This window comes from Dicentrarchus labrax, unplaced genomic scaffold (genome assembly GCF_905237075.1).
Source record: "Dicentrarchus labrax unplaced genomic scaffold, dlabrax2021, whole genome shotgun sequence".
NCBI lineage: Eukaryota > Metazoa > Chordata > Actinopteri > Moronidae > Dicentrarchus > Dicentrarchus labrax.
In genome coordinates, this window is record NW_026136722.1 from 18,284,977 (window position 1) to 18,311,777 (window position 26,801).

At 44.7% G+C, this 26,801-nt stretch overlaps 1 protein-coding gene across 14 annotated transcripts in view; it reads left to right on the plus strand.

Annotated features, from left to right (window-relative positions):
* Positions 1–26,801, plus strand: part of LOC127356659 (RNA binding protein fox-1 homolog 3-like) — a 468,674-nt gene that overhangs the window by 371,118 nt on the left and 70,755 nt on the right. For 2 of the 14 annotated variants that reach the window (XM_051388631.1, XM_051388635.1), the window contains exon 1: positions 6,331–6,770. The exons of the other annotated variants lie outside the window; for them this stretch is intronic. In XM_051388631.1, the coding sequence (XP_051244591.1) occupies positions 6,645–6,770 (126 nt within the window). In that variant the 5' untranslated portion in view covers positions 6,331–6,644. Of the gene's footprint in view, positions 1–6,330; positions 6,771–26,801 lie in introns of those variants that run through there. 14 annotated transcript variants of the gene reach the window in all.

Consider the following 26,801-nt stretch of genomic DNA (forward strand, 5'->3'; position numbering starts at 1 on the left):
TTTGCTGGCTGACACATTAGCCTCTCCATGTACATTCAGTAGTCACACGCTTACATGCACCATGTGACATCGTCCCCAAGAGCGACTCTTGCTGCCACTGAATTTTTCATCATTGATCTGATGTGATTTCCATGCTTGGCCGTCCCTCTGCCCTGTCAGCTCTCTCTCTATCACAGCCTCTCTCGGCCTAGAGGGCTAACGGGGCGTGAGCCATCACCCCCCGTTTGTTGTCTCCCAGCATGCCTCAACAAAACCCTTTCCTGTCTTCCACCCACCACCTCAAACTATCACACACCCCCTGGCCTCAGTGCTTTGTGGCCACAAGCAGACCAGACCTTTGGATAAGAGGGTGGTAAAACGCTCAATGTATTGACATGACTGTCCGCTGCCATAAAGCTCCATCACCCCCTCCTTTCCTGCCTTGTCAAAAGCAGCAGGAAGAGCAGTGGCTTGGTGTGTGTGTGTGCGTTTTGGGTGTAGACGGTGTGGCGAGGAGGGTTGATGTATGGCGGTGTGGGAGGCTTGGGTTCTGCTCTGCCTCCTCCGATGGAAGCTTTTTGAAACGTCCTAATACCTGGCCGGAGCTCGGTGAGCGATGGCCAGAGCCAACCTGCTGATCTTAGCACTGGGTGCATTAGTTTGCCATAAAGAAGCAGTGATTTTGAGACGCGGCAGGCGAAAACATATGAGGATGAATGACACCATATAAAAGCCAAGCTCTGTTTCAAAATCCATTAGAAAAGCAAGTACCTCAGCTCCAAACGCAGCAAAATCCAGGGCCCCCACATCCTATCCCAGCGTCCAATTGAGGCATGGATCGCAGATCACTCTTGCAGTTCCTCCCTTAACTGTCCGTTTAATCAAAAATTTTAATCAATGCATTAGTACATGACAGCTTTGAGGGGAGAAAAAGCATACTTCACTCAGTGCCAGATATTGGCATCCAAAGATAGGTGGGAGATGAATGCGGCTCATTTGGTGCTGAGATTGAACAAGTGCTTTTTTTTCCTGTGTGTGTAAAGGCGCACTTTCTTCTGGATTTTATGAGTGCAGACGTGTGATTGTGTGCGTATTTTTCTCTGTACGTGTATCTGCTTCCATGAAAGCTCCACCACCCCCCGTGGCACTGCCTCCTAATTACTCAGATCTGCGCTCAAAGTGAAGAAATAATGAACGAGAGCTTTAATTATGCCTCCAGACAAAGGATCCCTGATGCCTCCACAACACCGCTGGCACGCTGAGATGGTTGAGGGCAGGTTAAACAGGAACCCTTTCCTCTGGGTGCAGAAAGCTGGTCAGCCTTGAATACAGACCAATCCTGCAACCTGACATGATGCCGGCGAAGGCTGGCATTGGCAGGGAGGAGGGAAGTCTGTAAAATGAACTCCCTGATTTAAAAAAAAAAAAAGATGAGCTACATAGGTTTGTTATCTCTAACAGATATGACACAACCTTTAATTAGTGGGGATCCCTGAAGCTCTGGGCCTGAGATATAATCAGCGGACCTTTAGCAAGAGCACAACCCTCCCCTCTCTGGGTACCCCCGGGGGCGGGTTGATCGAGGCGTCCTCGTGCCCCCTCTTCTACAGCGGGGTTGGCTGGCACTCTGGAGATGCTAGATAATGAGGAAGCCTGTCAGAGGGGCACTTCAAGGGTGCCCCTCCAAAGGCCTCGCTACTTCTCAACAAAATCCACCAGCACCAAACACTGCTGCTTTGTTTTCTTCAGAGTGCATCTCCAGAGGTCTTGGTTGTGTGTCCGGTGGGGTGGGAGGGTGGGTGTAGGGGGAACCACACTGCTACCCTTCGGACTATACAGTCTCTTACAACTTGACTTCAGTGGCTCCGATGGGCTAATTATACCCTACACTGTGACTAATAGAGACTATGACTGAGTTCCATACTTTCATACATATTTACAAAGTTTGGATCTGTGCATAATATTGAATAATCTGCATTCTGACACATATGTGTTGTTTTAACTCTGGAGGTCCTCCTGATGGGGGAGCTGTGTCCATAGTGAAGTGCAGAGTGCAGTGGTGGAAAGTAACATTACATTAAATACATTTCCTCCACAACTGTACCATCTTAAAGTTCTTGTGTTTAAATGAGTCCTTCCACTTTCTGCCGCATCCAACGTCTATTCCACTAAATATCAGAAGGATTTTTCTTTACGTTTACATTCATCTGACAGCTATAGTTACTAATGAATTAAAACCAGAACTACTACAAGTGAGGACATCGAGGTCATGTTCTCAGTATTTTCCAGGGTATTTGGAAAGTTTTGCAACCTGGGGGGTACTTTACCTTCCAATATTTCAAAAGTGAACATTTAGATATTTTATAGAGTGAATTCAGTAACTTTAGACTCAATATATTTACATTTTTTATACTTTCAGGCAATACGTTAATTCAGAAAATTATAGATTAAGTATTTCCCCTCCAGATCTTTATTCCTGGCAGTGTGGAGAGGAATTTAGAAGAAACAGGCTTTAGGAAATTAAATTCATTGAAAGTTTGAGTTTTTAACAACTGAATAAAACATTACAAATGCAAATTCTATATATAAATATTTTTTTAAAGGTCCACAAAAAGGTCAACAATGTCAATTAAGTGTATCATTAGAAATCTAATATCCTAAACATTCTATAAAAGGTGTTATGTATAGATAAAATACCCAAAAGCATACAACAGAGTTAAAAATGAGTTTTACCTCAGCCAGCTACAAAATTAAAATCTACATTACACTGAATAATTTGTATTTTACTTTTGATACTACATTTCACTGGTAAGGCACTTTCATATAAAAAAGATTTTGGATGTGGGACTTTTGCTTTAAAGGATTATTTTACTCTGTGTTATTGCCACTCTGAATACTTCTACCCCCACTGTCAGAGTGATGGGAGTTAAGGGAAATAAACAGTCATCTCTTATGAAGATTAGTGCAAGTGCACTGTATTGATCAGTGGTCATACGATAAACAGTGGAGAACAGGAATGCGCCGCCAATCGTTTGGGCCCCATTAGTCGTCGCTTGTATTGCCTTTGATTATTGCTGACTGAGCTCTCAGTGCATGTGATGGCTTTTTACTGCTAGAACTGCTGCTTTCAACCTTTTTGAGGAGCACATTAAAATAACACAGACTCAAAGACAGGCCACTCCATCTTCTGTCATGCCAAAGCTGTGTCTCATACACACAGACGGATGTGGTAGTGGATAATTCTGAAAGGAGATTAAAACTGGATTTAAAAGCTTGTAATGCCTCAAATCAGCTGAATCTCCAAGTAGGGACTCAACACAAATGTGTACACACCTGCACAAATCCACACACATGCAGACTCAATGACAATCAAACACATTTAAGTCCTGCCTCAGAGGGTAATTCCTGTTCTATGGCAGGCCAGCAACACAGGCTCAGAAGACAGACGTGACAGAGTCGACAGTGACAGTGATGATGATGGTGATTGTGGTAATAATGATTATGCTGATTATTACAGGGCTGCCACAGCGATGTGGTGATTGCGCCGCAAGGAAGAAATAGAAGAAGACAAAGGGCGACAGTGACAAAACTGATGATGAGGATGATAATGATTAAGATCACTTTTTTTTTTCTTTTGGTGATCAACTGTGAGCCGTTCTCAGCGGTTGTTGATCTTTCTTTAATTGGCAGAACAGCAGTGTGGGGAGTTAACTGAGGATATCTCTACCGCTTTTGAGGGCTTTGATTTCACATGACAAAAAGAAAAGGCACTGCTCTGGCAGTGCTCATTTAAATTATTAACTGGTTGAGACAGACAGAGCAAAAAAAGAGAGCAAAAGAGCGATGGACAGAAGAACATACAGAGGAGTAAGACGGGGAGATGGATACTCATCTTTAGCAGGCAATGCCAAACCGTTCAGCCTAAACCGCATCATCTGTGATGACTGATCTTTGCATCAAACGGGCAGGCCAATTATCCAGGAATGAGACTGTATACTGGCAATAAAGATGGCAGCCAACGGAGGTGAGAATTTATTTGAATAACTGATGTTTTGTTTCTTTCTGTTGAGTTCATGAAACACAAGAATGAAAGTGTAATTACGGGTCAGCCGACCCTCTGCTACATGCCTGGAATAGTTTTATCTGCAGAAGGAGCGTCCCAGAGCGAGTTAATTCTCCTCTGTGGTCATATTGTGCCTCCCACAGCAGGACACGATTATTACCGTCGGAGTGGCCAAAGCACCAAACTTAGAAGGTGAGACTTCAGCTAATGTAATTGCAGAAAGACAGGAAAGTCTTTCACTAACCCCCACAATATGTCATTACCCATGTTTCCAACAGCATATTTTGAAAGATTGCATTAGAAAAGTTTGATGGAAATGGCAAATTAGAACAAAAGATAAATACATTTTACACTTAATTAGTGTTGGCTCTTGCCTTCTTTGAAAAACTCCTAACAATCGCATAACGGTAGTGGGTGGAAACAAACATTCACTCGTATTTTCTTTTGCCGTTTTACTCAAGATATAGTTAACATTTGCGATACATGTGGATGGAAACTATCCATGGAAGCTATTGTGTCCTTGTTGGCCGTTTTATGAAGGAATGCTTTATTTCAGTAGCATCTGACGTATCAGTCCTTCTCAGTGGACACAGGAGCAGCGGTAGCACTTGCTATGAGCAGTTTCTGTTTTTCACATCAGTTGAAGAAATAAGATGTGGGGCCACCGAAGACGCACGTAAAAGTTTCGGATCCACGCAGACAAGAGTGTTGCAGAAGAGCAGACCTCGGGAACATGTTGTGCAGACCTGAGCATCAAGCAAACCCAAAAGATAAAGCACGTTGACATTGTACTCAAAATCCATACAACTGTAAGCACAAGAGCCACACAAATGTATCTGAATGACTTCCATACACATCCGCTTACATCCAGCCTGCAGAAGCACCTTCAAGCGTTAAGTTGATTTACAACAACCTGTACAGCTCATCCATGCTTGTCGCCTTTTTGTGGCAATTTCTCTGTTGCCATAATTCTGGCTCTGGCACAGGAAGATAACATCCCCATTCTTAATCCTGCTTAAAGAGCCCTGATTGTCTTAGTTGTTTTCTCTACCGGGGAAACAGCCATCAACGAGCACAACACTAGACCTATTTGAATCGCCAGAAAAATCTGAGATGTGGGCAGCCATTCAGAGGTCTGGAACCAAGCTAAAAATGTGCCAGATAGAATAAAAAACATCTTCATCTTGTAAGGACCAAATTGAATCGTTTGACTGGCTCACTCTTGATCACTCTCCATCCAGCCCTTTAATTCCTCCGGGGGCTCCTCTGTGGCACAGGATAGCATCATACTTAAGGATCTAAAGATAGAAAGTGTATATTGAAGAGATTGTAAAGCCCTTTGAGACAAATGTGTGACTTTGGGCTTCATAAATATAAATTGTCTTGATCATACCAAGGAGAATTACAAGAGTACAAGAATAACCAAATGTTGTCTTACCCGGCTCATGACCCATGTTCAACCAATCTAGGGTTTGAAGCTAGGCTTGTGTTGGATGAGATTCAAGCTGGATTTCTTGTGTTTTACCACAACTTGAAGGTAATGGAGCCTCCATACCCAACTGGCGCCTATGATGTAACCAATACATCTTGTGCATTCTCTTTGTCTGCTTCTTTTAAAGCAGTATCAAACAGAATTAACCAAAAAGAAACATTAAAAGGAAGCTCTGAGTTGTTTTGCTTGTACAGTTTAGTGTGCGCTGCAGTATGTGCTATGCTGGATGCATGCTGGCTGCATGTTAACAGCTCAGTAGATGCAGGAGCCGGTGAAGAAGGATGCCCCTACCGGGACTAATAACTGCCGGTTTTTGTTTTAATGCGAAAACCCCTGGCTTCACGGATATATCTGTTAAACATGCCGTACAGTGTGTGTCCTTGAGCGCACACACATAAGGAGGAAAAGGGAGGTGGTGCTGGCCACCGAGGGGGGGTGTGTGTTTATGTGTGTGTTTGCGGGGTGGGGGGGCCGCAATTAAAAGGCATCATGCAGTGTCCCACGAGGTGCTAATGCCCAGGATCAGCTGTTCTAATGTCATTCACATCCCCTCTGTTATTCAGCCGGCCCGTTTGATGTATGAATCCATTGGGGACTTCATCAGTAACCCCCCCCAAAAAAATCCCCCAATGCTACCACCACCACCACCACTTTTATAACCCCACCCTAACCTACCCAACCCCCTGTCGGCTCTACAACCCCTCCTCCTCCTCCTCCTCGGCTTGCACAGAACCTCCCCTTCTGTGTCTGAATGCTTATGTTGGCTTTTATCGTGCTCAAAGTAAACAGAGTCGCGCCAGGGATAGTGCGAGAGAGAGGGTAGAGAGACCTAGAGAGAGAGAGAGAAAGAGAGAGAGAGAGAGAGAGTGCATTAGTGATAAAGGTGGAACATGCACATTGTCTGCGCACCGCTCGCCTCCCTGCTACATCTTCAATAGAGACACAAAAGCCAGCAAAAGGGGAAATTTAAAAGGCAAGAGGAGGCTGAAGAAAGGAAGTGATCGGAGAGAGAGAGAGAGAGAGAGAGAGTGAGTGTTAGTGAGTGGGAGCAAGCGAGCCAGAGAGAGAGAGAGGAAGAAAGAGAGTAGAGCGAAAGGATCTCCCTGCTAAATGCGCAAAGCGTCCCGTCACCCCACGCTTAGCTCCATGGCCAACTCCGGCTGCCTGCTGCTCTCCGGCTCCGGGATGCTACCTCACTCGCTCCAGTGTCCCCCTGCGTTCCTCTACCTGCCCGAGGTAAGACTGAATGAGGCTCGCCCTCTCTCTCACTCTCTCTCTCTCTCTCTCTCTCTCCCTCCCTCTCTCCCCTCACTCGCTCTCCGTCCGTGTGCCTTTCGTTCCTCCGTGCGCTTCTCGGCGGCACGTGATAGCATCGCAGCTTGCTTTGTGTTGTTACCCTGAGTACTTTCGCGCCCCCCCTTTAACCCTTGACCCTCACCCTTCTTTTGTGGGGGGAAAAGGGAGGACAGGAGGTGAAGAGGAGGAGGGGGAGGGTCAACCCTTTAATTTTATCCTCTCAACCAGCCTGTTCTTCATTTCCTGTCATCTTCCTGCCCCCTTCCTTTGGACTGATATTAAAGCAGTGAATTAGCGATGGAGGTGACGTGGGACCACGCAGTGTTTGTGTACATCCGTCGCTTCATGACTCATTGTGCTTGGAAATGTTTTCTCGGTCAGTTTGTTGTGCTCACTCCTCTGCTGTAAAGATAAGACTGTTTTACAGTTAAAAAAAGAAAAATCCCTAAAAGAATCCTTTCCGTCTTTGAATGTATCAGGATGCCAACTTTTTCCTTCAGCAGTTTGTTTTCTGAATTACGCAGAAAACACATCATTTATCGACATGCTGTGTCCATTTGGTGCCTATGTTCTGACTGCGTTACCTAATCTGACCCCCGGCTGGATCTGCTCAACCAAACAGATTTTTTTAAAAAGCACATTTCAATTTCAACCCCTAAAATCTGGAAGATAGAGCTGTGAGGCCTCTGGGATTCATATGCAATAATCAGTACATGTTACATTGCTGGTATTTAAATAAGAAATATATCTGTGCTTGTCTCCAGTCTGAGTGCATTTTACTTTTATGATGTGAAACAAATATATAGCTGTGTTTAGTGAAGAATTTCAATTTCTAGGTCATCTCATCTCTACTTACCACTTGTCATAATATCCTTGTTTTACACGGTGAAATCATGTTTTTACAAGTAAAAGAAAATCTGTAGATTTGCTGAAAATACACGCAACGTTTAGATTTGCAAATTTACAAAAAACCTAAAACTTCTTTAATATTTTATGTTCTCAATTTATCTAAATGCCCACAGCGAGCTCTTCAATCTCTTCTACACCCCTTCATTTTTCTAATGGTGACCACCACCAAGTGACAGCACTTTGAATAATTATAAATCTCTGCAAATTAACATTGATTTTCCCTTTTTTTTTTTTTTTGTCCTCCTCCTTTGGAAATTGATTCTGTCACTGATCCCCTTGTTTTGTGAAACCTGAAGACGGCAATTTTCTGAGGGGAGGTGAAAAAATCAACAACAAGGTGACTCTTAAGAGCCCGTGTGCCTGTCTGTCTGCTGAATTATTCACATGTTTTAATTCAGCGAGTTGGGGAGGCGGGGGGGGGGGGGGTCGTCGAGCGTCCAATTCAGTTTTTACTACCAGCAGCATGTGTTGCAGTAAACAGTGTGTGTTACTGCAGTGATTGAGGGGAAATAACGGCAGTGATGCTCGTGATGGAAACTCCTGCTTTCTCATTTTGAATCTTACCCCTCCCCTTTCTCCCCCGCCATCATGGTAATGGCCCTCACCCCCTCCCACCCATCTGTCCAGAGCGGGCACACCCCGCCGGGGATCAGGGGGGAGGCATGTGGACAACCAGGTGCCACTAACACAGACACTGTAGAGGAGCCAAGGCCACAAACTCTTATTCTCATCCTAAAATAATGCTTTTTATAAATAGATTGGAATTGTGGCTTGGTGTATGTAGAGATGACAAACAGGAGGATCATCTATCACCTCAGGCTCGTGATCGTGGTAATAAACATTTTTCCGATTAAATATTTTCTGGTTTTGTTTTCCTTTAAGTACCTTCATCGTCAGTTTGTATTCTGATGACGGACATATTTTACATTTTTATGTCAAGCTGTGAAAAGCTTCCTGAGCTCCTTTCCACAAGTAAAAATGTTAGGAAACTGAGTTTAGGTGGGTTTACCACGACATCCCTGTTACATCCAAATCCTCAGAATGGCCAGTAAGCCTCTTGAGTGCATGTGTGTGTGTACCTGGCCACGTGTGTGTGTGTGTGTATGTTTATGCCCACAGTAGGTTCCTTTAAAAGTCCAAGCCAGAGCTGAAATTGACACTTCCTGTGTGCTATTTTCATGAAACATCCCTTTTTGTTTCAAATCCCTTTAATGTATCAGCAGCTTTTGTTCTTTTTTCTTTTTTTTCTCTCTTTGCGGTAAATCCTCGCCCTGCAGCGCTGCGAGGGGAAGCAACCCTCTGAATCACGCTGTGGCCGGCGTCTTCCATCCCCCCCCCCCGCTCCCTCCCCACCATCCCTTTCCTCCCACATCACCCATCCTTTCGTAGGATGCTGCCCCTGTTTCCCGGCTCCCCCGACACCACCACCACCTCTCTCCTGCTCCCCCCCACCCCCTCCGCCACAGTGCAGGGCTGCAGCGTCGGCTCGTGTAAGATGACAGCCAGAGAACAGAAGGGGAATAGATTGAGGTGATAGCCTCTGCCTCACAGTTTGTTTGCATTTCAAATAAGACACTGTATTAAGTTGGGCTCCGAACAGCTTTGCTTATTATGTGTGAACATGGCGCCGCATGATATCACAGGAAGACAGGAGTTTATTACATAAAAGATTAGCGAAGCATACCTTGCCTTTATTTGTGTGCAGCAGTGTTGGGGTGTGTGTTCCCAGGCAGTTTGCTTTGATGCTCTTTGTAGTCGGCTGTGGCGCGTATAAACCCCGGCTAAATGTTTGTTTTCATTAACACAAGGAGAGACTCCCCGCGGTGTGGTGGGAGAACTGTGGGCTTCTGATTACAAAAAAAAGTGGCGGTATCACACCACCGCTGAAGGGCCGTCCCTCCTCTCGACAGGGGGAGAGTTTCTCTACCACATGGGGTGCCGGCTTCATCCTTCCGCAGGATGATGTCACTTTTTCTCCTACCGTCAATTTGTATTGTAGTGGCTCATTTCATGAGTTATGGCGCTGGATATTGAGGGAGTTATGAATTACAGTGTGCTGAGGCTTTTACGGGATGCAATGCTCACCGCTGTAGGCCCGTATTAAAGTATAAATATATTTATGGTACAAGCCGAAGCTGACGGGGTAGCTCAGGTTTGCTCATGGTAGTTAGTAGCTGTCTTCAGAGCCATAAAAACATGGCATCTCATGGATTTTCTATTTACCAGGCACTGGGTGGGCATATGGCAACGCTCGTAAATGTAACTCTATTATCTAAGACGGTGCTGTTGGGTGGGAAGCAGGGTGTTAGTTATGTCTAAAGAGGAAAAAGCAGCAGTTGTTATTGTCTTGATGTCACATCTCTCTCTCTGTCTTTGCCTCGGACTTATCTCCAGATCTCCCGTTTTCTAAAATTGCCTTCCTTTGATTTGTAATTGGATTTTCTATCATGGCATTCCGCTGCGCTGATGTCTATTGTTATTGTTGCATCTATTGATTTCTTTTTTGTGGCTTCTTTGGTCGGGCTGTTTTGAATTTCCCCCTTAACTGTACACGGCTTCGGTATCGTTCTAAATGGTTAGGTCACCTAGAAGAGGCGATCCTTTTATGTTGGTGGATCCTGGGAGGAATTGCCCAGGCTCTCTGGTTTCAGCGGCCTCCTCCACCTCCTCCTCCTCCTCTTCCTACTCACACTGATCTCTTTTCTACGACTGTGCTGGAACCGACTCCCTTCCTCCCTCACACACACACACACACACACACACACACACACACACACACACACACACACACACACACACACACTGATACATCTGGTTAAAGGCGAGGGATGCAGAGAGGAGAGGACTGGGAATACTCGTGACACACTTCCCCCTCGGTTCAGTCCTTGATCCTGCCTCCCAAAGCGTCGCTATTCACGGGGACTTTAGATATCGAAGGATTCAGGTTGGCGGTCTCTCGGGGCCGGACTAATGCGAACCGTGCAGGGACGGCTCCTTCCTGGGGGATAATTATTGTAGGCCAAGCTGTACTATTGACAGCTGTAAATGGAGATGCTGTCTGTAACTGGGGAGGCCTAATAGGTTTTTGTCCCTACATGGGCTCTCGTTAGGCCGGTGTGGGTGCATTGGAGATGAGTTTGAGAAATGAGCCGCGGCCTCGCTGGGCTTCAAATGGGTCTCAGAGAGAGCACCACCCCCACCACACCACCTCCCCCCTGACCTCTTGAGGAAAGGTTTTGACACACAATAGTTGGTTCTGTTTTGATCTACTGTTCCACTCTTACTGTTCATCCTTAAAGGTAAAGGTTGGCGATATTTTGTATTTTTCTTATTGTCATCAAACCACAGGAAAAGACCAACAATGAATGTATCTACTAACAAGTATTAAAGCCTGATATGTGTCCTGTGCCATAGAGCTCCACTGTATTAAAAACACCTCACTTTTGCACTGGGTGACACACACACACACACACACACACACACACACACACACACACACACACACACACACTGTAGTGTATTTTGACTCAATCCCACAGACAATGTCCTGCTGCTGGAAATAGTCACTAGAGACTGAATGTGTAATAATCTGCAGCTGAAAATAGTCCCCAACAAACGCACTATTTCCTGTTGCAGCAAATGTTTCTCCAACAGGACCAGAGTCTTTTTAAAAATGAAACTGTGTATTTGTGAATTGTTTTTCAAGATTTCAATCTTTAGTAGGAACCAGTGGGTTGGGACTGAGAGCCACAGACAGACACATTGCTGGTTTTGTTTTTTTTTTTGGGTGAATTTTTAACAACAAGAAAAATACAGAAAAACACCAACCTTGTACTTTAACTGCTTGTAAGTCAAACCCGGATCTTCTGATTTAAGCATTTGTTACATCCGTTTTCACAAGCTATCTGACTCTTCTATGTTGTGTTTTTATAGGTAAACTCTGTATTTGAAATATGTCCATTATATCACGAAGCAATGCCAGCTTTGTTGTTTTTCAGTCAATTTAGTCGAGCACAATTCACTCAGATTCAATCAGGCACAAATCAAAAAAACTTAAAACCCAATTTCATGGGCTCTGGAATATACCTCTCAATATGTTCTATGTTTTGGTGTGAAATCATTCAGAGTCTTTTCTCTCGCCGCCGTTCAGCTGTTTTGTCCCTTAAACAGCTGATTCATAGCAGCATAACAAAGGCGGAGGGACTGATTGAAATGTTTTCTCACTTTTCTCTGGCCCGGAGGAGAATTGTAAATCACAGCTCAGTCGTTTATTTTGAAATTTCATTTGGTGTGTGAGCGAGTGCTGCCTTGTTCTTCACAGAGACTTCACAGTGGGGCTGACTTGTGTGTTTTTTTTTCTTAAGGCTACCCACCGTCTTACTCCACTAGACCTTTGTAAATGGAACAAAATTAAATTTGTTCCCTGTATAGAAGAATGGTACAAACAGTGCAATAGATTTACTCACCAACAAAGCTTTTCCACCGGGGGTCTGGCTGTATTTTTAATGTGTGCTTACATATTTGAGCTTACATATGTAGGAATTCTTGGCATCTGTAGGTGGATGCTTGCAGGGCTTTGCATGCACAGTGCATCAATAAATGTGTATTTACATTTTGCCAATAATGCTAAATATCTTGCGGTCATTAATGTTGAGCGTTAGCCTGTAGTGCTCGTGTCTTTATTCTGGACCTATGGTGTCAGTGCATTAGCATTCACGGTGCTGCTGATGCTAATATACTCCACTTCGGGAAAACAAAGCTGCAGTTGCAGATGTCCTCACCTCGCTATAATTACCAACCTGTTTTTTGTGGAAGGTGGCAAATTCATAATGAAGCTTTTAATTAACACGAGTGTCAAACATTTACTGCTGTGAGAAAATATGACACCACAGGAGATATTTATCTGTGTTACCTGCTAATCTGTAAGGTTGGGAATCATGAAAGTTTTCGTTAGTACTGGCAATATGATGCCTGCAGTCGACAAGAGAAGCCAAGGTTCTTTAAAGCAGAGCAGTCCTAGAAGAACGTTTGAGTAAAATTATCGAAAATTGACAAAATCTTGATTTAAGACTCAGTAAACAAGATTACAAAGCCAACATGTTTGATGCCATGATGCTACGCACATATTTTTGGTCAGTACTGCAAAGGTGTTGATATTACTTCCCAACCATGAAAAGGGTCACATAAAGGCTGCTGGTTGCAGAGCTGCTGACACTCTCGGTTGTCAAATCTGCATTGCAGTGGCCTTCTTTCCCAGCCGGGCCTTTTAATACAGCTCAGGAATGTCCGCTTGGTTTAGAAATCTCTCCTGCTCGGTTCGCTTGAGCGCTCCTTTAGGCCAAACGGAGGCTGTGAGCGAGTAGTGGGGGGGGGCAGACAAGACACACGACACAACACCTCCCTGTCTTTACACTGCGGGAGCTCTCACTACATCACACACACTTTTACACATACACACACACGCGCGCATACAGTTACAGGAGGATAAAGACAGGATGATAACCTCACAGTAGAAACCGTTTGTAGCCTTTTTTTCCCCCTCTGAATATAATGTGTCCCGAGGTTTTCTATTTCTGCAAATGGCACGCTAAAATGCTCAAGCAGCCAGACCAGCTTGAGTCCAATTATTTCTTTACTGCAGTATCTTAGCCAGCTGTGATTAGTATGTTTATAATGTAGTGTCACTCTCATACCGTCCTTCAAGCATTCTCCTCTCGGTGGGATCCTCTCAAATGAGACGTATTACCCTGTGTGCTGAGTTAACAGAGTGGCCGTACAACTGAAAGCAAAAGAAGAAAAAAAAAAAAAGAAAGAAGCTATCACAAGCCATTAAAAGCACTGCACCTTTTTATCACCAGCAGCTTAATGGTAGTGGTGAACAGCAAAGCATTATTACCGCTTCTCCTTGTGCTCCTGCAAGCCTGTTTTCTCCACCGCCAGAAGACACGCTGCTGCTGCTGCTGACAAATAGATCTCCAGGCAAACGCTGAAATTTTGTTTTTCAAAAGGTCATTATCCGTCTTCATTGGAGCAGCAGGCGCGTTGCATGGGAACCAAGTTTGAGGAAATTATTTCTCGCATCAAAACAGTCCTAAGTAGTTCCTTTTCCCCATCGTTTTTGAACTCATTATTTCATTTTTAAAGGATGCAACTGCGCAGTGTGTTTGACTACCAAGAGGCACCCTGGGTCACCCGCTAAAGAAGATCAATATTTGAACTATGCTGTTGTGGGTCAGCATGTACGGGTGTATAAAATTAAATGGGGCTTGAAATTGATTTCAAGTTCTCCTTGAAAAAGTCTACAGGTATTCTGAAATGAAACCAAGAGGAGAAGTGCCGCAGAGAGGAGATGACCTCCACCCGGGCAGATTCATAATTGTTTTTGTTTCTCCAAATTAAATGAGCCCTTTTATTATTATTATTATTTCTATATTGCAGAGCTGGGGGTCCGAAATTGCCAGTTATGGCACGTTCGTTTTTAGAGACCTAAAGTAATATAAAGTAATGGCCATGATTCCCGGGCACATATCCACTGGCTACTCCCTTTAACACTATGAAACAAATGATTATGGGATGGACTTCAAAATAAAAAATGGGGCCTTCGTTTTTGTTAAACTCAGCTCTGCCTTGCATGAACAGCAGGAGAGATAAAAAATAGCAAAATCTCAGAGTTAGTTTTCTCCTTTTTTTTCCCTCACGGGCAACCAAACAGGTATCCCGCTGATTACTCTGCTTCTCTTTGGATAATCGCTAAGAAAGGAGAGAAGCTCCTGTAATTTAGCCCAAATCAGAGCCCTCCTCCTCCTCCCCCTCTTCTTCCTCCTCATTTTTCCTCTCCTCAGATGGAGAGTCTAAATATCACTGCTTTTTCTCGCAGCACTTTGTTAGTGGAGCACGCCTCTGTGTTTTTCTAAAATCATCTATCAAGGTGAGATCTGTGGGAAAGAGCAGCGCCTCGGGCTTCCTCTCCGTGTGCTTATGAGGTTTTATTAGGTCCCACAGGACCACTGCTTTGGTGTGTGTTAAAAACAAATGGAACTTACAAATTACAGATTACAGCCTCCGCAGGCTCGTGCATCCGCCTCCGAGTGTGTGTTGGTGTGTGTGTGTGTAGAGACAGGTGCGAGTGTGGCCAGTTGATGAAGGAACGGGTTTGTGCGCGTTTGAGAGAGGTGGTGCAAGAAGCTCCACATGAGCGTGTGTATGTCCACGCTGCTGCAGCTGTTGGGTGAGTGCTGCATTAGTGATGATGGGGAGGAGTGGGGGGGGTTGATGATATTCAGTCTTAGAGGGTCCATTCACCCAGATTATACAAAAATAAATGATTTCACACTTCACTTACCTCTAGTGGTGTATTGCCGTCAAAGCTGTCTCCTAAAAATTATGTTTACATGCTACGTAATTGCAACAGTAAATATGTTTTGAAATGCACGTCAAGATGCATGAATTCCATTTTTTATCAACATAATGAAACATTTTTAGCCAACATATTTGCAAAAATCACAAAATATCCACACTTAATGCATCTGCAGTGCATTCACTGACAACACATTTAATATGTTTACCGTCAATATCCGCTCCTGGAATCTAAAGCATAGTTAACGCTAGATGCACATACCTGATCTCCAGTGTTAAAGCCTTCCACCTCGACTGACTCCCTCCAGCAGGAATCCTGTGCAGAGTAATAACGCAACACTGCACTGAAAAAAAAAAAAACCTGCAGCAATTCTGTTGCCCCCAAAGCATATTTGGCACAACCATTTAGTCCTGTATGAACCTGAATTTTATGCGACAGGGTTCGTGTCCATGCAGATATTTATTTTATCTGTCCAGCTTTTAAGATGACTACTTTCTACTGAAGATATAGTGACTGTGAAAACTGTTGACCCTATGTTCTGTAAAATTAACCAAAGTAACAAAGACATTGTTCCTGGAAAGATATATTGCTTTTTTGTTTTTCAAGAAATTGAGCAGCACAAATTAAATTCCATTCACCAGTTTTGGGGTGGGGGCAGGAATCTCTAAAGCTCTGCAAATCAATCCAAGACTATCTGCATGCAACTACTACTACAGATAGTACAAGAGGTAAGTAAGAAAATGTGTTCCCCCTAATTTGGATGAAGCGACCCTTTAAACTGTAACACATTGTCAAGGCTCAATGGGGATGAGGATTTTCCATTGCCCACTCCTCCTATTCATCCCCTTCCTTCTAATTTAATGACTCAGAATTGTAACTCCAACATTGTTATCATTCAGCAATAGCGAGTAATGAATAGCAATTAACGTTTTCAAAGGGGGGAGTAAAGCTTGAGAGACGTCGCTTTTCACCCAGAAATGTTGAAACAGCGCAGTCGTGGGAGATACTGTCATGTAGAGAAAGGGCCTAATTTATCCGTCCAGCTGTTTTTGGTAAATAACTTTTTTTTTTTTCCTACTTCTTCCTGTCACAGACTGCTATCAGCGCAAACACAAGTAATCATTCTAATATCCAACACATTCTGGCTTCCTCAATGAACTGTAATAAACTGTAATAAATTACTCCACACATTTTGTCCAATGATTGCTCTTTCTGGTGCCGGGAGAGGAAGTGCTAATTAACTGGATATGAATGAAATTCTAGGGCAGCGTGGTATCAACGGCAGGGAGACAAATGCGATTTAGTTCTGTCGCGAGCGAGTGGAAAATTGCTGTGTAAATAGGAGGTTGTTGCGGCAGAGCGTTTTTCTGTGTGCTTACATTTCATGGGTGAGAATCCAATCTCACAGGGCAGCATGTGCGGACTGCCCTCTCTGATACACTCCACCGTCCTCCACCTACTCTATGATAGCGCTCTAAAAGCTCCCCCAAATCTCTTCACACACACTCACATACACTCCCACTGACACAGAGAAACACAAACACATATTTCAAAAGGTAAAAGCTATTGTCGAGCTGAGGAGCCGCGCCAGCTGAGGTAAAAATGTAAGCAGCGTATGCCTGGCAATTTGACTCATCTTCCAATTCACCAAATTCCCCTGACACTTGATTTCACGCAACATAAACAGAGCAAATTCTAATTGTCACACTTGTCCTCTCCTTTACTCTACTTTTGCATATTCTTTAGTCGCTTTTACCCAGATGTAGTGGGTACTTGACTCAGAAAAAGACCACAGCCTCCTCATCCAGTCTCACTTATTTCACTTACTGTCCCTTTTTGCCTCTTCTCGCTTTTTCATCTGTAGCTGCAGTGGCCGTTTTTATCTATGGGTTTGGGCAGTTTTGGAGAGAATTACGGTGACAGAGCCATGGAAATGATAGGCCGGCAGTGAGATATCTCTGCCTCATAAATTCTACATTGCTCAAGATAATTTACGAGGGAGGTTTGTGTGCGTAAGACAGACAGTGCTCCATGGTATCCATCCACTCCACAGCCTCCATTCACTTCAGCCCTGCAAGTGTGGTCGATTTATCGAATCTGAATTTATTTTCACATTTATTTCTTTCATTCCCAAAGCGTCACTTTGAATGATTATGATAATTTCTTTCACCCTTTATTTTTTGCTCAGAATATGCTTGGGTATTATTTGTTCTGTCAGGATTATTACAGATAAAAGAGCAAACTAATAGATCTTGTGCCACGTGTCTACTACTTTACAACTGAGAGGCCTTCGCGATTAGGTATTCTGCCATCAGCAAAGGTCATCAGCTCCCCTGATTGTGCTGTATGAGCGCGAGGCCAAGCCAAAAGGCAAGACGGCTCTGACATCGGTAATCATTCTTCATGCATATTTCTGTTTGAGGGAGGTTATGTACTAAAATGGGAAACTAGTCTCTTATCCCAGCAAGAAGTAAAGAAAGCATTTTGGGATCATTGCTGAGGTCAGGTTTTTCCATGCATTACTACAGTAAAGAGTTTTTTTCTCAGAAAGTTTCAAAGGAATTGATATTGCTCCTGAGGGGAAAATTGGATTTTCTTTACTTATTTTTCTTACTTATTTAGTTTGCATTGTTCGTGTTCCCTCTCTGTATACACTATCTCTCTCAGTTTTTATTTTTTTGTTTTCTTGACAAGGTCTGAATTCACTCTCCTATGTTACAAGCTGATTCAATGAGCAGAGTATGACTGCAGCCCTAGGGCAATAGAAGTTTACAACTCAGTTAGTACCGGGCTCTGTGTCTCTATCCAGTTAGGTTTTAGGCCTTTCTTTTGGTTGCAGCAGTGCCTGTAGTCTCTACTCCCTGCCAGGCCTTTTTCAATAACACCTTCCCACTTCCACCATGTCGATTTACAAAATGGATGTCTTTGCAGGGAGAAACACCCCTTAAGGGGCCGAGCATAGAGTCCGGTGGGTGCAGTGCGGTACAGTTTGTACCCCTGTGGCCCTGAAGAATCACTCACTTTTTCTTCATGAAAGACGCTTGTTCAAGGGGGTAGAAGCTGCCCGTCAGCCGTGTGTTTGTGTTTGAGGAATACTCTATAGGTTTTCCAATCAGTGCCAGTATTCCCAACACGACTCTGATGTCAGCGCACCTGCTTATTGCCGTGGCATACCTGTGTCGTTTTAACTAGACAGGATGCACAATGGAAGCAGACAAGGCTCTTTCACAGGGGAGTTAATCTAATCTACTCCCACTCAACTTGGACATTCGCTGTCACTGACACGCCGGCGTCGTCTCCAATAAAACAGGTGAAGGCAGAGCACGTCGACTGCGGCTCTGCAGGTAACTGGGGCTGGCACTCTGCTGGGCTTTCATGTTAACCCTCCGCGGGCGCCTTCCAATCATTATACATGAGCATTCATTCCCAATCTGGGCTACTCTTCCAATCAGTTGCTTTTGCTGTCTTCTCATGTCGGAGAACCAGCCGAGATGCCACTGACAGGATAGGTTTCCAAAAATATGTACAAACTCATGGTTGCATTGTAGTTTTGTCAAGTGTTTTGGGATTTAAAAATCCACCACAAGGCAGATGTTAACATACTTTCTCTTTCTTCTCTCCTCTCTGCTGTCTCTATGTAGGTGTGTATGTGTATGTGTGTGAGTGTGTGTGTGAGTGTGTGCATCATGTGCGCACAGGTGACGAGTCAGTAATTCAAGTGCTCAGCAGCAGGTTATTTCCTCTGAACCGGGGCCCTTATTTAATGGTAATTGTAGCAATTAGCATGTGAATGAGGTAAGAATTGGATAATAGAACTAAGATAAATATTGATGTTAATTCACATTGGAGGAGTAGTGTGTGGGGGGAGGGGGTTGTACAAGTTCCTGTAAATTTATCCTGAACTCTCATTTGCATGCATTAACGCGGGGCAATTACGACCTCAAAAAACATCAATGCTGGTGACGTTAAAGATAAATCAATTACTCTTCGAAGGCGACTATATCATATCTGGAGAAAATGGATCTGGGCCTGGAGAGGTGTTTTCAACTTTCCTCCCTTGGCCTTATTTACTTTGGTGTCTAAACCAGTAACCAGCTGCTGGGAAGGTTAAATGACATCCATCAACTGTCAGACAGCTGACCTGGGGATGAGGCTTTTCATTTTGACTTTGTAATAACTGCAGCTTCACTCACAAAATGAGACGGATGACCTTGCGTGGTCCTTTTCGTTGGCTCCCCAAAGCTCTCTTATTGCAGGTATATAACAGCTGATGAGACTGTGTCATTTTCTCCACTGAGACATGGTGGTAGTTTTCTTGTTGCAGGCGTAAGGAAGGAAGGCAATGGAGTGCGTGGACAGAGATGGCGGCCTGTTTCTGACGACCGGTGGCTCTAAAAGGAGAAGTGACCCAGGGTAGCTGATGCTAGGAGGTAGCTGGGGTCTTGGTGGGCTGCTGTGAGTGAGCAGTTGTTGGGGTGGAAGTAAGAAACAGTCTCCCGGAAGGCGCATGCCATCTGGACATCGGCCCATGTCTGCAAATCAGCAATGTGCAGCCTATGGGCCGTCTCTACCCCCCTCGCACATGCTCGTACGAAACATTACGATCGTACGCCCACTGGAAAATATACGCCAACATTCATATCAGCCACCCCCGTTCTCTTACACACCCCCCTCCTTCCCCTCTGTCTGCTGTTTTTGAAAGAAAAATGTGAGAGAAGAAAAAAGCGAGGGAAAGAGTGCAGTGCCAGGGGCGGGCGGTGGAGAAAACCTCATTTCTTCCGGCGTGCTGCAGCGAGTGGGTTATTGAGGTGGCTGTAATTTGATAAGGAGAGGAAACTCAATGGACTGTGAGCAAGTCAGCAGTTTGAGGCCAGTCACATTTCTGATGTGATGTGGAGGTGGCGGTGGTGATAGTGGAAGGAGGGACGGGGGGGGTTAGCCAAAGAGGAAGTGAGGGAGATGGGGAGGGCAAGCAAAGGTATTGAGGAAGAGAGGAGAGCGGGGTTCCCTGACGACGGCGGCCTTTCCTCTCCTCCATGGGAACAGACAGGAAAAGAGGAGCACTTATCCTCCTCAGGTCCGATTGTCTCTCGGACGGAGCCAGAGGCACATTCCCAGGCAGATGGCCCATATTCATCGGCCTGATCACTTCTAATCTGGAGATCTCCCCACAGAGCCCCACCAAACCCTCCCCCTTTCTATTTCAAACGCTCACGCCTTTATCCCTACCTTTTTCTCTCCGTGCTTAGAATTTCCTCTCTCCTCACAAAGTCACTTTTTGTTGTTGTGGCTGTTTCTCGCTCGCTAGATAAGAGACACAAGTGTGATCAGCGGAACCTTTGAAGTTCCCATAAATAATCGGGCAGCGTGGCCCACTCCGGAGCCCTCAGCTTCCAGTTCAGATCAAAGATTAGCCTCACGTCGGCCCCAGCCCTGGAATAAAGCACTTTATTGGATTCCAAAAGCTGGGCAAGCAGGCCCCTTTCTCTCTCACCGCGGGTCCCTCGTCAGACACAAGGCCCGAAGACTTTCACACGCAGCCTATCGAGCTGTTTGTACTCCCAGGATCCACAAGAAAGAGAAAACAAGAAAGCCTGAACAATGCTGACTTTTTAATCAACACCACGTTCAGAGGCAATCAGCAACCAAGGCCTGATGTCTGAGAAATCTCTTTGTGGAAAAAAAATGGGACGGGGGGATTTTTGAAGTTACTGTTAAACAGGCTGTAAAATGCTCCCTCAGACCTGCGGGGCATTTGGATCTGGCGAGCCCATGCAGGCAGTCAGGGCTGTTCACACATGAGCAGGCTCTCTCATCTGGCTGAGGGCGAAGTCAATCTGGGGCCCGGTGTTTGAGAATGGCAGCCCACCATTCAAAAGGTCGGTGCTGGGCTTCTCTGGCTCGTGGTCACACATCTATCTGGGTATGTTGTTGGACTACACTCCAGGTTAGAAAACTGGCCTGAGCTGATTCTCCATTGCCCGACTAAAATGAACGCCGCCAGCATTTAGATGTCTGAAGAACTAAAGGGTAGGATGGTCTGTTGTTAGCTGGTTAAAGACAGGGCTCACTGAGCCCTTTGTGAGGGATGAAAAACGATGTCCCTCTGCATGCTAGACTGCTCTGAGGAAGAAATGGCTGATGAGGGTGGGGGGTTGCAGCTCCTCCAAACCCTCAGAAGAGCAGAATTATCTTCCTTTATGTACCTCCCACTCGCCACCTTTCAATAAGTCTCATGTAGCACTCAACACCAAGAGTTACTGTCAAGACTTTACAGGTCTACAGGAACATCAACAACACTGTGTAAACATTAACAGGCCTGTTTAATATCCCCATCCTCCATTGCTACAGCTCTTCTAACATTGCACATTTCTGACAATAGGTAATACTCAAATCTCTCTTCCAGAGCCTAAATCCCCATAAAAACACATCTCATCGTGGCAGCTGTATTCTCTTGGGATTTGATGTTCGTGTCATGAAAAGCCATACTGTGCAAGCACACTGAAGCGCCCACGCACAGATTAGGCTGGTCATACCAGCTCTCTCTCAATTTTTACATTTATTTTCTTGATTTTCTCCTTTTGAATTATACTTGGTAAACAGCTGAGATTGTACCGAGGGGAGGGATTTTATGAGCGGGAGAAAATGTAATGACAATAATAAAAAATAAAAAAAAGTCCTCACTGCAAGATGAAAATGGTTTCAACCTGAGAACTCTTTTAAAGGTGCACAGTATAGAGGGAGGCTGACCGAGCCAAAGACGAGATGAAAAATAATTCTGTCAGCAGACACTTTCTCCCTACATCACCCCATTGCACTCCTAATTGATAAATGATGTCCATTCATTTCATCAAGGTCAGAGTACAATTAAAACATTCATGATTTATCAACCAATGAACAGAAACCAAAATCAGCAGGGATCGCAGGCAACAAACCTTGATGTTTGATGACTTGAACGCACACACACACTGTACAGGAGTGTGACCTGAGCAGCTCACTGGGGATATCAAATAACTCTCGGCCCAGAGTGACACTCCGGCTCCTGCTGCTCCCAAGTGTGTGGAGTCTGGAGGTGATGAGTTATCAGACACACAGGATACATCTGACAGCCAGTCTACCTTTCAATATATGCTAATGTTTGTGTTTGAGCTACTCAAACACGCTGCTGTTTGTTTCTCAACGCAGCAAAATGAGGAGATTTTAGTTCCTTACAATGAAATAAAAAAAGTGAACATAATCTTATAATTTTCAGATCTTTTTCCTTTTTAGAAAATGTGTTTCTATTTAAAAAAAAAAAAGACTTTCCAGAATATATCTGCATCAAATTCCATTAGCATTGCAGAAATGATTAAAATGTAACTCAACATTACCATATTAGTCACACATTCTCTTCTACACATTTTCCCCCTTTTTCACACAAACTAGATGACTACCACATCTTAATCTCAGAAATTAAAAGAAGCATATGTGCTTCATGCTAATCTATGAGATAAAACATAACCATATCCAGTATGACATTAAATTAAACATACAGGCCGGTACAGTCATGCTGCAGCCTCTTGTGCGTGTGCTTTTTGGTGGATTTCCAGCCTCAGAATCTGAATTACCTTTGCATATGAATTAAAAAGGTCATTACAAAGTCTCCTTTTTGATGTCTGAGTGATAAATAATATATATAAGCTTTTGCAAGATATGCTCTTTCAAGTTCTATCAGCGGATCTTTTCTTAATATATGCGCTACATTACTGTGCATGCACACCCTTTGGTGCACATCCCCCCATGCATACTCTAGATGTATGTTAATGACTTTAATGGGCTGTTCTGTTTCCATTTAATCAGAATCTAAGTTCTGGGATACAGCTGTGTGTTCAGTGGTGTCGAGGCATCGTGTTCAGGCCCAGCTGAACGCCGTGGCTGCCTGCTTCAAACCCGTGCTCTTAGCTTCCCTGAGACTAGCCGAGAAGCCTGCTTGATTGCACTCTGTGAGGGTGTGTGTGTGTGTGTGTGTGTGTGGAGAGAGAGAGGGGGGGAGGTGTCAGGTGAAGTTTAATGTTCTTAAGAGAGAAATCTCAGTGTGAGAGAATGAAATATGAGAACCACGCTTGATGTGTGGCGACTGGCTGCAGTCTTACAGTTTTCACCTCAGATGCTTTCGCTTCCTCGCTGGTTCAGTGAAGACTTGTTAATGGGGCTTGCAGAGCCTTCCCAGCTACCTTCCTCTCATGTATGCTATGAATTTATGGGCTGAAAAAGAACACAAGAGATAAACAGGAATGCATTTGGCTGATTTCCTTATCAACTGTAATGAGTTGCCTCACATTTCAGCATTTACTTCTGTTCTTCTCTCTTTTCTTTTCCCTGCCTCCTCTCTATCCTCCCTGTGGTGTTTTTTTGGCATTCCCTCCCCACTCCAGAGCAGCCCATCTAACTGAACCTGATACTGAGATTTGTGCGGCTAATTCCCTGCACTCACACGGCTCAGTGTGGTGTCATAATTGGCACACCATTGATTTATGTCTCCTCTTACAGCGCCCTGAATGGCTGATGAGTGGAGCTTCCTGTCATAATAGGCCTTGTCCAGGCCTCTTGCCGCTCGGCTGCTCACCACACTCCTTCCTGTCCTCCGCTATTTGTTGTGGCTGAAACCCAGCTGAAACTATGTTAATTTCCTTTTTACACGGGGACAACATGGGACAAGTGCTCATATTTTACCTTGTAGCTAATAACATTCTGTACATTTCCAATCATTAATGGGCTTTGAAACCACATATATCCACATTGCTCAAACACTGTTAGCCAGTAATCACATTGTAGTTGTCTAGTAATGCGATGCAAGACTCTACTAGAGGTTAATGGCTTGAGTGCGATGTTTTGTTCATTTAAAAGTGAGACATAATCTTTATCAGGCTGACCCATGTTAGGGCCAGAGAGGATTTTGAAGCGTGCTCTCTTTCTCATATAGGCAACCAGCAGGGGACTATGGCTCCTGCTGGGAGTTGGGCTCTCCCCGGGGACTGCTGTAATCTCGTTGTCCCACAGTAGGGAATGGAGAGAGGAGGTGGAGATGGGGGCTGCAGCCCTGGGGAGTCCCAGCCTCCGCCGAGAGCACTTTCTCCATCTTCCCACTGTACTCTGCGCTGCCAAAATGCTAAAAGTAAGCAGTAAAGATGCTCTAGTCATCACAACCGCTTCTTTGCAAGCTCTGCCCTCATTGATTTGCTTGTTAGATCTGATGAGGAAGGAATTGTGCTTGAAATGAAGAAGTTGTCTGTGCTTTCTGGTAGCTGTTGATGAACTTTAAACATATCTGTGACGTGCTATTGTGGTCTCATTGGCTTTTCCCCAAGTGGGAGAAAAATGACTTTATAACCACAAGCACATAAATAACCAGACATACAATTGCACATCAATATAATCCATATACACACATACACATACACATACACACTATGTGAATGGACACATTTATGAAACATTTATTGAAAGCTGTAAGCTATGTGGATGGTAGGCATAGCACAATAGCATTATTTGCCTTGATGCTATTGTGTTATTCATGCTTGCATTTCATTAAAGTTTCAGTTGGCTGGCTTTGAGGAATCAGATACCATCACAATGGCAGTAGATGCACTGAAATCAGTCTGAAGAAGACAGGGCAGCGCGAGCGATGGAGCTGAGATGAGGGTTGGCTGGGTTAGGAGTGGTGAGCTGGAGAGCGAGCAAAGCTGAGATCAGCGGAGGGCTTCAGCCTCGGGCGTGGCTCTGCCTCTTCAAACTCCCTGTGTTCACGGAGCTGCCGATCGGACAGGCGGGGCTCAGCCCAGATGAGCTGTCAGGCAGGAGTCAGGGCAACCATGGGAGGCTGTGTGAGAGCATCAGCACGTGGCTTGGAAGGGAAGAAAACAGCATGGAAGGAGAGGAGGACGGTAGGAGTGGCAGGGAGGCAGGCAGAAAAAACCCAGACCTTGTGTTTCTTAAGCCCAGCTCATACATTGCTAATGCCTGGAGTAATATGGGTTCATTCATAATGGATAAACCCTTGGCCCCTGCTTGCAAAGTATATCATGTGCACTGTAAAGAGGTTAAAGATTAGGTTGTGTTTGCCAGGAATGTGGTGACCACTTCTGGCCCGTGCATTAGCGTATGCTATTGTTGTAAAGGCGGGATGCAGGGAGGGGCCACTGCATTACAGGTCTGGAGGCGAGGGGGTCCGGGTATACAGCCAGGCAGAGGTAACCCAGGTGAAGATATCACGTGCTGAGAATTTAGTCAGTTCTGTTATAGTCTGGTTCTCGCTTGGGTTTTTCTTTTTATGTTACTTACAGCTGACATAACACTGGTGTAAATGAGCCAGAATGGAGGAAAAGGGTGGGTAGGCCTTTCATTTCATAATACCCTGATGACAGTATCAAAGGGTTTGCATTGTGTTGTGCAGCAGACAGGGACACTGGTTGTCTGCAGCACATGCCACAGATCAGTCAGTGCTGCTGGGTGGTACTCTGCAGCCCACCATCTGCTACTTCGCCAAAAAAAGCAGTCCTAGGGGTGGCTTTTAACTTTGACTTAATCGACAGTTGAGAACACACGCAATTAAAAATACAGTAGATACAATTTAGGAAAAGTTTAACCGGAGTGTCGTTGGAGCTCTCAGCATCACAAGCACTTAACTATGGTTGTACGCCGACAGCTGGGCCAAACACGGTGCAGTGCAGAGGAGGTGAACTGCTTTTGAAGATAGAGCAACGGCGAAACACTTCTTCTTTCCCCTTTTTCGGTCCCACTGTTTCTCTTTTACCTAGGTGACTGTGCACATAAATCAGCACTCCTGTTTGGCCCCATTACCGAGCACTTCCTCTGCCACCATCCGGCCTCCTCCTCCTCTGCTCTGCTGCCTAAACAATGCATGAACCTCTCAAAGGGCAAAATGCTGTACCACTTAGCAAATGCATATTTTATAGTGTGTAAAACTATGTACAGCCTGGCCGCCTTTTTGCTCCTCCGCCCCCTCCTGCTGCTGGAGGCCCTTCGATGCGTTGATGCTGATTGGCTCTCCATCAGGGTCAAAGATCATCCCAAGTCTTCCGCCACATAACATCTGGCACTTCTTTAAGTAGCATTCCAATTGGTCCTTTTGATAAGGCACAGAGCTTTGGCACATTGAATGTGTTCTAATTTCATTTCATATAATCGCATCAAGCCCTTGATGCCTCTTGTCAGATTACGTGCAGTACAGTGGAGTCCAAATGGGGGCCAAGACTGTAAAGAGTCCAATAAAAGCCGAGAGAACTTATGAGAATAATGTATCACAGGCTTGCGGTTGTGGCTTCATTTACGCCCACAAGTCCGCCTGCTCATGTTCTGTGGTCCCATAATTCTCAAGCAATCATCCAGAAGCCTCCTTAATGCTCTGCGTTTCAGTCAGGGATCACTGAGCATTCTCCTTAGGTCAGTGGTCTTTGGGTTAATGATCTTATTACGGCGCCACGGCTTTCAGTATTAGATGTCTGTTTGCCAGGGATTGAGACACAACATGATCTCTCATCCTTTTCACACCTCTGTTTTGTTGCTTTCTTCTACAGTACCAGCCCTCCCCGTCTGCCTCGCAGCCACTCTTTTACTCGTGTCACATGGTTGTGTCTGTGCGAGGAATTCACGAAGAAACTTTCTGCCTTTCTGCAACTTACCCACATACCTCACCTCTTTGGCCT